This window comes from Coregonus clupeaformis, chromosome 26 (genome assembly GCF_020615455.1).
Source record: "Coregonus clupeaformis isolate EN_2021a chromosome 26, ASM2061545v1, whole genome shotgun sequence".
NCBI lineage: Eukaryota > Metazoa > Chordata > Actinopteri > Salmoniformes > Salmonidae > Coregonus > Coregonus clupeaformis.
In genome coordinates, this window is record NC_059217.1 from 29,582,975 (window position 1) to 29,595,469 (window position 12,495).

General features: G+C 44.3%; 1 protein-coding gene across 5 annotated transcripts in view; it reads right to left on the minus strand.

Moving 5' to 3' along the window:
• The window catches only part of LOC121540613 (SRSF protein kinase 2), a 125,070-nt gene extending 114,176 nt beyond the window's left edge, over positions 1-10,894 (minus strand). For all 5 annotated transcript variants that reach the window (XM_041849624.2, XM_041849623.2, XM_041849626.2 and 2 more), the window contains exons 1-2: positions 10,782-10,894; positions 10,487-10,553 (exon numbers count right to left, since the gene is read on the minus strand). In XM_041849624.2, coding sequence (XP_041705558.2) covers positions 10,487-10,553; positions 10,782-10,797 — 83 coding nt within the window. In that variant the 5' untranslated portion in view covers positions 10,798-10,894. The remainder of the gene's footprint in view (positions 1-10,486; positions 10,554-10,781) is intronic.
• Between the last annotated feature and the right edge of the window lie 1,601 nt (positions 10,895-12,495).

Below are 12,495 nucleotides of genomic sequence, written 5' to 3' on the forward strand. Positions count from 1 at the left end.
TAGTCTGGGTGGCCATTTGATTAATTGTTCTGCAGTCTTATGGCTTGGGGGTAGAAGCTGTTAAGGAGCCTTTTGGACCTAGACTTGGCGCTCCGGTACCGCTTGCCGTGCGGTAGCAGAGAGAACAGTCTATGACTTGGGTGACTGGAGTCTTTGACAATTTTTTGGGCCTTCCTCTGACACCGCCTATTATATAGGTTCTGGATGGCAGGAATCTTGGCCCCAGTGATGTACTGGGCTGTATGCACTACCCTCTGTAGCACCTTACGGTCGGATGCCGAGCAGTTGCCATACCAGGCGGTGATGCAACCGGTCAGGATGCTCTCGATGGTGCAGCTGTAGAACTTTTTGAGGATCTGGGGACCCATGCCAAATCTTTTCAGTCTCCTGAGGGGGAAAAGGTGTTGTCTTGCCCTCTTCACGACTGTCTTGGTGTGTTTGGACCATGATAGTTTGCTGGTGATGTGGACACCAAGGAACTTGAAACTCACCCCGCTCCACTACAGCCCCGTCGATGTGAATGGGGGCGTGTTCGGCCCTCCTTTTCCTGTAGTCCACGATCATTTCCTTTGTCTTGCTCACATTGAGGGAGAGGTTGTTGTCCTGACACCACACGGCCAGGTCTCTGACCACCTCCCTATAGGCTGTCTCATCGTTGTCGGTGATCAGGCTTACCACCGTTGTGTCGTCAGCAAACTTAATGATGGTGTTGGAATCGTGATTGGCCACGCAGTCGTGGGTGAACAGGGAGTACAGGAGGGGACTGAGCACGCACCCCTGAGGGGCCCCGTGTTGAGGATCAGCGTGGCAGATGAGTTGTTGTTGCCTACCTTTACCACCTGGGGGCGGCCAGTCAGGAAGTCCAGGATCCAGTTGCAGAGGGAGGTGTTTAGTCCCAGGGTCCTTAGCTTAGTGATGAGCTTTGTGGGCACTATGGTGTTGAACGCTGAGCTGTAGTCAATTAACAGCATTCTCACATAGGTGTTCCTTTTGTCCAGGTGGGAAAGGGCAGTGTGGAGTGCGATTGAGATTGTATCATCTGTGGATCTGTTGGGGTGGTATGTGAATTGGAGTGGGTCTAGGGATTCCGGTATGATGGTGTTGAGGTGAGCCATGACCAGCCTTTCAAAGCACTTCTTGGCTACCAACGTGAGTGCTACAGGGCGGTAGTCATTTAGGCAGGTTACCTTTGCTTTCTTTGGCACAGGGACTATGGTGGTCTGCTTGAAACATGTACAGTGGGGGAAAAAAGTATTTAGTCAGCCACCAATTGTGCAAGTTCTCCCACTTAAAAAGATGAGAGAGGCCTGTAATTTTCATCATAGGTACACGTCAACTATGACAGACAAAATGAGGAAAACAATTCCAGAAAATCACATTGTAGGATTTTTAATGAATTTATTTGCAAATTATGGTGGAAAATAAGTATTTGGTCAATAACAAATGTTTCTCAATACTTTGTTATATACCCTTTGTTGGCAATGACACAGGTCAAACGTTTTCTGTAAGTCTTCACAAGGTTTTCACACACTGTTGCTGGTATTTTGGCCCATTCCTCCATGCAGATCTCCTCTAGAGCAGTGATGTTTTGGGTCTGTCGCTGGGCAACATGGACATTCAACTCCCTCCAAAGATTTTCTATGGGGTTGAGATCTGGAGACTGGCAAGGCCACTCCAGGACCTTGAAATGGTTCTTACGAAGCCACTCCTTCGTTGCCCGGGCGGTGTGTTTGGGATCATTGTCATGCTGAAAGACCCAGCCACGTTTCATCTTCAATGCCCTTGCTGATGGAAGGAGGTTTTCACTCAAAATCTCACGATACATGGCCCCATTCATTCTTTCCTTTACACGGATCAGTCGTCCTGGTCCCTTTGCAGAAAAACAGCCCCAAAGCATGATGTTTCCACCCCCATGCTTCACAGTAGGTAAGGTGTTCTTTGGATGCAACTCAGCATTCATTGTCCTCCAAACACGACGAGTTGAGTTTTTACCAAAAAGTTATATTTTGGTTTCATCTGACCATATGACATTCTCCCAATCCTCTTCTGGATCATCCAAATGCACTCTAGCAAACTTCAGACGGGCCTGGACATGTACTGGCTTAAGCAGGGGGACACGTCTTGCACTGCAGGATTTGAGTCCCTGGCGGCGTAGTGTGTTACTGATGGTAGGCTTTGTTACTTTGGTCCCAGCTCTCTGCAGGTCATTCACTAGGTCCCCCCGTGTGGTTCTGGGATTTTTGCTCACCGTTCTTGTGATCATTTTGACCCCCACGGGGTGAGATCTTGCGTGGAGCCCCAGATCGAGGGAGATTATCAGTGGTCTTGTATGTCTTCCATTTCCTAATAATTGCTCCCACAGTTGATTTCTTCAAACCAAGCTGCTTACCTATTGCAGATTCAGTCTTCCCAGCCTGGTGCAGGTCTACAATTTTGTTTCTGGTGTCCTTTGACAGCTCTTTGGTCTTGGCCATAGTGGAGTTTGGAGTGTGACTGTTTGAGGTTGTGGACAGGTGTCTTTTATACTGATAACAAGTTCAAACAGGTGCCATTAATACAGGTAACGAGTGGAGGACAGAGGAGCCTCTTAAAGAAGAAGTTACAGGTCTGTGAGAGCCAGAAATCTTGCTTGTTTGTAGGTGACCAAATACTTATTTTCCACCATAATTTGCAAATAAATTCATTAAAAATCCTACAATGTGATTTTCTGGAGAAAAAAATTATCCATTTGTCTGTCATAGTTGACGTGTACCTATGATGAAAATTACAGGCCTCTCTCATCTTTTTAAGTGGGAGAACTTGCACAATTGGTGGCTGACTAAATACTTTTTTCCCCCACTGTAGGTATTACAGACTCAGTCAGGGACACTTGCCAGTTGGTCCGCGCTTGCTCTGAGTACACGTCCTGGTAATCCGTCTGGCCCCGCGGCCTTGTGAATGTTGACCTGTTTAAAGGCCTTGCTCACATCGGCTATGGAGAGCGTGATCACACAGTCGTCTGGAACAGCTGGTGCTCTCATGCATGCTTCAGTGTTGCTTGCCTCGAAGCGAGTATAAAAAGGCATTTAGCCCCTCTGGTAGGCTCGCGTCACTGGGCAGCTCGCGGCTGGGTTTCCCCTTTGTAGTCCATAATACTTTGCAAGCCCTGCCACATCCGACGAGCATCAGAGCCCGTGTAGTAGGATTGAATCTTAGTCCTGTATTGATGCTTTGCCTGTTTGATGGTTCGTCTGAGGGCATAGCAGGATTTCTTATAAGCGTCCGGATTAGTGTCCCGCTCCTTGAAAGCGGCAGCTCTAGCCTTTAGCTCGGAGCGGATGTTGCCTGCAATCCATGGCTTCTGGTTGGGATATGTACGTACGGTCACTGTGGGGACGATGTCGTCAATGCACTTTTTGATGAAGCCGGTGACTGAGGTGGTATACTCCTCAATGCCATTGGATGAATATATTTTTATTTTTTTCACCTTTATTTAACCAGGTAAGCCAGTTGAGAACAAGTTCTCATTTACAACTGCGACCTGGCCAAGATAAAGCAAAGCAGTGCGATAAAAACAACAACACAGAGTTACATATAGGGTAAAACAAAACATAAAGTCAAAAATACAACAGAAAATATATATACAGTGTGTGCAAATGTAGCAAGTTATGGAGGTAAGGCAATAAATAGGCCATAGTGCAAAATCATTACAATTAGTATTAACACTGGAATGATAGATGTGCAAGAGATGATGTGCAAATAGAGATACTGGGGTGCAAATGCAACAATCCCGCAACATATTCCAGTCTGTGCTAGCAAAACAGTCCTGTAGCGTAGCATCCGCGTCATCTGACCACTTCCGTATTGAGTGAGTCACTGGTACTTCCTGCTTTAGTTTTGCTTGTAAGCAGGAATCAGGAGGATAGAATTATGGTCAGATTTTCCAAATGGAGGGCGAGGGAGAGCTTTGTGTGTGGAGTAAATGTGGTCTAAAGTTTTTTTTCTCTGGTTGCACGTGTGACATGCTGGTAGAAATGAGGTAAAACTGATTTATGTTTGCCTGCATTAAAGTCCCCGGCCACCTTATACAGCTCGTTGAGTGCGGTCTTAGTGCCAGCATTGGTTTGTGGTGGTAAATAGACAGCTACGAAAAATATAGATGAAAACTCTCTTGGTATATACTGTGGTCTACAGCTTATCATGAGGTACTCTACATCAGGCGAGCAATACCTCGAGACTTCCTTAATATTAGACATTGCACACCAGCTGTTATTGACAAATAGACACACACCACCACCCCTCGTCTTACCGGACGTAGCAGTTCTGTCCTGCCGATGCACTGAAAACCCAGCCAACTGTATATTATCCGTGTCGTCGTTCAGCCACGACTCGGTGAAACATAAGACATTACAGTTTTTAATATCCCGTTGACAGGATAGTCTCAAACGGAGCTCATCCAGTTTATTCTTCAGTGATTGCATGTTGGCCAATAGAACGGATGGTAGAGGCGGGTTACCCACTCACCGATAAATTCTCACAAGGCACCCCGATCTCCGCCCCCTGTATCTCCGTCTTTTCTTCACGCAAATGACGGTGATTTGGGCCTGGTCTCGGAGAAACAGTATATCCTTCGCGTCAGACTCATTAAAGAAAAAGTTTGTCCAGTTCGAGGTGAGTAATCGCTGTTCTGATATCCAGAAGCTCTTTTCGGTCATAAGAGACGGTAGCAGCAACATTATGTACAAAATAAGTTACAAACAATGCGTAAATAAACACAAAATAGCACAGTTGGTTAGGAGCCTGTAAAACGGCAGCCATCCCCTCCGGCGCCATTATAAAAAAGCTGATAAAACACCTAAAACTGTAGAATATCAAAAACTGTAGAATATACCATCCCATCTACATAGCCTAACACAAATGTACACATGGACATGAAGGCACACACACACACACACACATACTCTCTGCACCACACCCAGCAGCACTCTTCCTGTGTGTGTGTGTGTGTGTGTGTGTGTGTGTGTGTGTGTGTGTGTGTGTGTGTATATGAGTCTGTGTGTAATCCCCTGCTGTCTGTTTGCCCTGTTCTGTTCTGTCGCTGTAGCTGTTGCTGAGGATCAGTGAAAGGAGCCTCTATTCTTCCCAGCTTTGTTGTGATACTCCTCTCTCAGGCCCTGTGTTGTTCTGTTGGCAGGGTGTGGCCCGGTCAGATGTCAGCCAAATAGGCAGGGGGAGGGTCGACGGGTGGGCGTAACCCTCCAGGGGCCGGGGGGTGCAAACAGAGGAGAGTTGTGATTTGAGTCGATGGTACTACTGCTTTGCTTTGGCCCCCTCTGGTTTCAGTTAGGTCTAGATGAGCCTCCTGTCTGTAGCAATAAACAGACATGTATACATACTCCTCCTGAGGGGCCTACCCATACACAAAACAACACACGTGGGCACACATTATTAGCTTATATACTCATGTGCACACACACAGAAAATGTATGGACAGGAAGGACAACTTGTTGCCTGAGTATTGCTATGTCACCTGAGAACATGCCGTGCATTTGTTTGTTGTGGTTTCCACTCCAGCTCAAAGCATGTCTCTACAGAGAGATTGTTCCCAGCAGCAGCCAAGCTTTAACAAAACACACAGCTATGACCTTTAAAAAAGGTGGCAAAGGCCAAGATAGAGGGTTATACAGGTTTATTTTTAAGGTCTCTTTCAGAGCAATGCCAATACTCATGAAGCCACACATGATGTCAACAGACCCCCATTTGAATCAACTGAAATTGATACATACATTGTCATATATCCATTATAACAGCATGATAACAAGATACATTGTTGCAGGATACATTTCTATCATTCAATTAATGCTAAGAAGAAAAAAACAGTGCTTCAATCCATTTCTATTTGACATGTTTGTGAGTGACGTGTGGAATAATTTTGTGAATGTATCCTGAAGCAACACCGATTCCAGCACCTTCCACAGTGCACATCTTTGGGCAGAACCTTGGTATGGCATCACCGAATTGTGGCCAGTGACTACACCGGTGACTTCGGTCCAATAGCATCGTGCCATGAAGTCGGCTCCTCTCTCTCCAGACCAATTCGAATGCACTTTACAGAACCACTGCGCCGCCATGTGCACACCAACTACTGCACTTTGTCATAACCGGCTCACGCACCATGCGATAGACAGCACTCACATACCCATATTTCGCACCAGATCTAAATCACTCTAGTAGAAGTGCCTCATCTACACAAACACTCTATTAGGCTACATCACCAATAGCCATCTAGCAGGCACAGACCCCAGTGCGATTCACAAATAGCGCCTTTAAGCCGGTGAAAGTATCTAGTCTATTCATTTGGTATACTTATCCGTCTCTATGCTGTCATTACTGCAATGAGGCCAAGGAAGCCTGTCACATCAGTCAGATCTCATTTACAACCCCCAACCAAGGCTCAGGGTTTCAGTCTCAGTTCCAGCTGAAGTAGCTTAGTACACAAAAAAAAATGCTGGGTTGTTTGGTTGACCCAACTGCTGGGTTGCAGGCATTGGGTCACTTAGTTGGGTTGTTTTCTTTAAAAAAAGCAAGTTGGGTTATTGGTGCTGGGTTATTGAGATATGACCCAAAGGGTCAGATCAGAAGACTGGAGGTGTAGTTTAGTGGGGCCGTGGCGTGGCCACCCGTGAGAGTAAATGTAATTCCTGTTCATCTGTTCTGTTAAATAGTTATCACAAAAATTGACATTTTGACATTTTTGACATTTTTGTAGCTTCAATAAGGCTTACAGAGGTATATGATTTCCCTAAAAACCTATGAAAATTCCCTTGTTGGGATAGATACCACCTTATTATAATATGTAATAAGCAGAGGTGGGACCAAGTCACTATTATTTGAGTCACAAGCAAGTCTCAAGTCACAAGGTCCAAGTCTCAAGTCGAGTCCCAAGTAGAACGGGTCGAGTCAAGTCCAAGTCGTGCATTCTAAGAGCAAGTCAAGTCAAGTCAAGTCAAAAGTTTAAAAAAATCTATACATGCAATGACTTGTTCAACTACAAATCTTTGTATATTTATTGAGGCTCCCAGACAGCCCTTCAAAATTATTTTGTCAACAACACATTTAGATTATGTAATAATTCATTTTTACAATAAATTCCTAATACAAGCTTCATAAGTAAATTATCGATTTTAAGCAATTTTGTCCAAAAGACCAGTAAGCCCATGCTAGTAATTATTGCTTGAAGCCCCAATGCTGTTGAGCTTGCAAAGTAAACGGTTCTTATTCTTGATCACCACATTTTTTTGGAGCTGCATATTCATTTATGTCAATCCTTTCTCCCTACAATTTGACATTTGCGCTGCACCCGATCCTATAGCTGTAAATCAAATTAGCAATCTGTTCTAGCTCAGTGGTTTTCAAACTTTTTGACCCGTGATCCCCAAAAAGGAGTGGTTCAAAGCTTCCAACCCCTGCGCACGCATGTGCGCAAAGGGCCAACACACGTGCATAATCGCTGCGCAAATGTAGCCTGTCATTACAGCCATAAACGGTGATGCATTTTCAAAACACAAGGTACCGAAATAAACTGCGTTTTACACCTGCATTTTGAGCTGAAAGTCATTCATGTTAGCAGTCAATATCAACTAGGGATATCATGTCATATTGTCACTTCTCTGGAGTCCAGATCAAGCAGGATCATATGGCCTACCTGTATGCAGTGGAGGTTGCAGGTTCGGATGGAAAGCATGATCTGTCTGTAGCCTTTTTCTTCCTCACAAATATCGTAATTAATTTGCCAGAAAGTTACTTCTTATCCCATAAGTATTGAAGGTAGTGTGATGTTACAGCTATCTTTAGACATATAGCCAGTACCCACCACTAAGGTATATATAATTGTAACCCACCCAAACTAGGCCTATCTGAAATATGTAAATTATCAATGAAATCACCAGGTAGCCTATTGTTGCAACCTGGTCTCAGAGCATTATATTATTCTGTACATAAATCCGAGACACTCCATTTAGTATGATATGTTACGAATTTGCAAAACCTACAATATGTAACGAATTTGCTAAATGTACAATATGTTGCAAATTTGCTAAACTTATGATATGTTACGAATTCTAGCTAGGTGGCTAGGTTAGCTAGGCATTAGGGTTAGAGTTAAGTTTAGGAGTTAGGTTAAAGTGGAAGGGTTAGCTAAAAGGGTTAAGGTTAGGGTTAGGGGAAGGGTTAGCTAACATGCTAAGTAGTTGCAAAGTAGCTAAAAAGTAGTAAGTAGTTGAAAAGTTGCTAATGAGCTAAAATGCTAAAGTTGTCCGTAATGAGAGTCGAACTCACAAACTTTGGGTTGCTAGACATTCGCGTTATATACCCACCCACCCTGACCAACCACCCTACTTTAGTTTTTGCCGTAAGTAACCATCTGTCTTATGTAACCATACCAAACGTAACACATAATAATAATTTGAGTGTCCCGGATGTACGTTTACTATGTTAAGTCTAGTCTATGAGACCAGACTGATTGTTGTGGCAAAGATGCATCTGTAGCAGATTGCTAAACTGTACTTTATATGGATAATATCAATTTAGGTAGGCTACTCTGTTTTTGACAGGCAAAACCGGAGAAAATTAAACAAGCGCTTTCTGGTCACTAATCTGGATATGTGCGCCCGCCTTTGTGCATCAATGCTGATGACTGGTCATTGGTCAACAGTCAAGACCCGCAACTTCTTGGTTCAGAAGCACAGATTAGTTGTTTTTGAAACAAGAATTTGGTGCAATGCTGTAGGCCTATGTTTGTGACCAGCAAAGGTATGAATATAAAATACAAATGGTAGGCTATACTATATGTAGCCTATTAAAATATGTATGAATTGTTTATAATTTTCCCATTGTTTCACACTCACAACCCCACAAAACCTTCTCCTTGAGGGGGTTCGATTAATCCTGCCTGGGCGCCCGTGTAGGCGTGTTTTGCATCGGCTGAAAGTTTATTGCATTCGATTTGGAACCGGGCTGCATCCCAGGCGTGAGCCAGATGCCCCGTTCAAAGCCCACAGCGACGTAATTAAGCACGTGTAGTAATTTCTAGGATTCTGTGTTTTCCCATGCAAAAGGGATTGCTTTTGATAAAAACGCTTTATCTGCCTTCCCAATGGAAACTAGTTCTAACATTTATTTTATGGAAAAGAGATGTATGTTTCTGGACAATGCACCATGCTGGGCAGATTACTATTCGATTTGAGAAGGGCACGCCTGCCTTCTCCGCTTTCGCCCGATGCCCGGTGCCCCGCTGCTCAGCATAATCGAATCTACCTGACCTGTGCTGGTCCAATCAGAGGGCTAAGTGTGCGTTTCACTAGCCAATCTGTTTTTTTACAAGTACTGTCTCTGGCTGCATGGAGAGTAATCCACGGAGACTGAGTGACAAAACGTTACAAAACCTGGCCAGATAGTTTCAAGTCATCAGTCTCAAGTCAAAGTCGAGTCCCTAGTCTTTAAGCTCCAAGTCAAGTCATTTTATTTTCTATCAAGTCGTCTCAAGTCCTCAAATTTGTGACTTGAGTCAGACTTGAGTCCAAGTCATGTAACTCAAGTCAACACCTCTGGTAATAAATAATCTTTATACTCTAGAAGAATGTGTAAAATGCAAAACATTTTAAGGAAAATGTTTATTTGCAGTATATAAACTTAACATGATGAACAATAATTATATTTACTCTCACGGGTTGTCAATAAGGGCTATCTGAAAGCCACACCCCTAATAAGCCACACCTCCTGAACATTACCTAAGGATTACATTCAAAAAGTTCCAGCTGCTAGAACCAAACCCAGCATGAACGTAAAAAAAGACCCAACTGGGTTTTCACAGACAGAGAGTCAGTCAATGCTGATTGATTAGGCCTACGATCTACAAATCCAGCAGGCAATTCATATGGGGCCTCCTGTAGCTCAGTTGGTAGAGCATGGCGCTTGCAACGCCAGAGTTGTGGGTTCGATTCCCACGGGGGGCCAGTATGAAAAATGTATGCACTCACTAACTGTAAGTCGCTCTGGATAAGAGCATCTGCTAAATTACTAAAATGTAAATGTAAAATGATATCCTCCTTGGGCAAAAAGCCACGAGATATCCATCGACCTATCCATACACAAGGGGGCCGAGGGACGTTGCCAATGGCAACTTCCGACACCACACAGTTGGAGCGCCCAGACGAGCTGGATTTGAGCCGCAGAGGCCAGCCCGAGCTCGCGTGCCAGAACCTGCACCATCGCCCTCGCAATATGCCTGCCTGCCTGTGTGTGCGTTTTGCCATACGTACGCAAAAACAGACTCTCCCCCGTTTGTTGCCTTCGCACCAGCTACTCAACCAGCCACTGCCAACAATGACAGCCTAGTTGGCTGACGTTCTATAGAAAGCCTAATAACCGCCGTCACGACCTGACACAAGAGACACAACAAACGAACACAGCACCACGTCCACTCCATTCCGAACGCCACCCTGCTTACCTCTTTCCGTGGGCTGCTTTGTCTTTTTTCCCCTTGGGCCTTCTCTTTCGGGCCTGGATGGCCATCACTAGAAGATATTAGATTCATGCAGAGGTAGGACCGACGTCCGAGCACGGAGAGGGGGACAGAGAGAAAGAACAACACATCAGTCTCTAGCTGTAGCTGGCCGGTCCAAGCATCGTTTACCAAAAAGGTTGGAAACCCACGCACGCGCGTAATTTCACCACCTCTAACCAAAACCAACAAACGCTGTCATGTAGTCGGAATATTTGAAAAATAGAAAAGATGTCCATACCTTTCCTGGAGCTCATGATGTTTTCCTCCTTCCCTTCAGCAGCAGCGGCAGCTCAACGGCAGCAGCCAGGATCTCTCGCTCTCTTGTCTCCAGCCTTCTCTCTGGAGAACGCGCACTCCCTCTGTCGTTAGGAGGAGGAGGCGCGCTCAGGCACTGGAGCTACATGCTACATGGCCGCGCACAACTGTCACAATTGAGGTGAGCGCGAAAAGGAGCGCCTATATTGAAAGAACCAAAACCAAAAAGACTGAGTCCCTCTCTCGTTAACATTAGACTATCCGATTTTATTAATGTCTCTGATGTCTTGAACATTAAAGAATTTCCCCTGCCTGCCTTCCTATTTATCCCCACGTCAAAGCACTTTTAGCTCATTAGGCCTCTATCTAGAACCTAAAATAGTTATTATGTTGTCCCCATAAAGGGGAACCCTTTGAAGAACCCTTTTTGGTTCCAAGTAGAACCCTTTTGGGTTCCATGTAAAACCCTTTCCATAGAGTATTCTACATGGAACTCAAAAGGGTTCTAACTGGAACCAAAAAGGGTTCTACCAGGAACCAAAAAGGGGTTATCCTATGGGGACAGCCAAAGAACCCTTTTGGAATCCTTTTTTCTAAGAGTGTAGGCTAACTGGGGCATATCATGAGCAAAGGAGAGAGGGGAGCCCTGTATAACAGAGAGCCTCCAGCTAAATTATCCACCCTATTTGATATTTTTGCAAGACACGTTATTGACATGCTGGTTCTGGCAAAGTTTCTATCTTTTAGGATGCCATCCAATGTGGAGAGCTGTTTAGAATACTGGGGAATGACTAGGCCTCAACGGGGACCAGTATAGGCTTAGCTGGTTAGGTCAATGGGTTTGAAAATGTATCTGCAATTTAATTATCTGTTGTCACCCCCCATAAATCCATAGCTGGTGGGTCATATTATGGCAAACATAATCCGTTATTTTGTCACCCTGGATCACATATATCACTTTCTCTGATCCAGAACAACAATTATCCTACAAATAGGCCTATTTCATTTTTTTAGATTTATATTTTAGTCATTTAGCAGACGCTCTTATCCAAAAAGACCAATGAGAATAGGCCTGCCTGGGATTGGCAAACTGTGATTAGCCTACATTTTGTTATTATAGGCCTAGTTTATTACTAGATTATCAGAAGTATAAAGTATAGAAGCTAGAATCGGCATTGAACCCTATGTGGAAGCTGAATCATAGGCTGTTCATAAATGAAAGATAGTGTTAAATTGAAACACTGTGGCGTGTGGCCAATGTAACCCTAATCCTGATACATTAGGCGGATTCGATTATGCTGGGCACCAGTCTATGGCCCGTGACTGGAACGGGCAAAAGGGGTGAGGGAGGAGTGACCTTCTCAAAACGAACAGTAATCGGCGCTGCTCGGTCATGTTGTGAAAAAGGCAGCATGGTGCATCTTCCAGAAACATACATATATTTTCCATAAAATATACATGTATGTTAGAATTGTCTAACTAGTTTTCATTAGGAAGGCATATAGTTTTATAATGCTATTCTACACATTTTGTCATCAGGCTTAAATAAAATGTTGCAGTTTTAAAGCGAATTTCCTGCAATTCTACACATTTTGCTATCATATGCTATCTGGGGGCCCCGAACTCCAGGAAGCCCCTACAATGAGTTTGTTCATTTTAGACCGTTCATTTGGAAATCGCTACATCCCGGGACACCG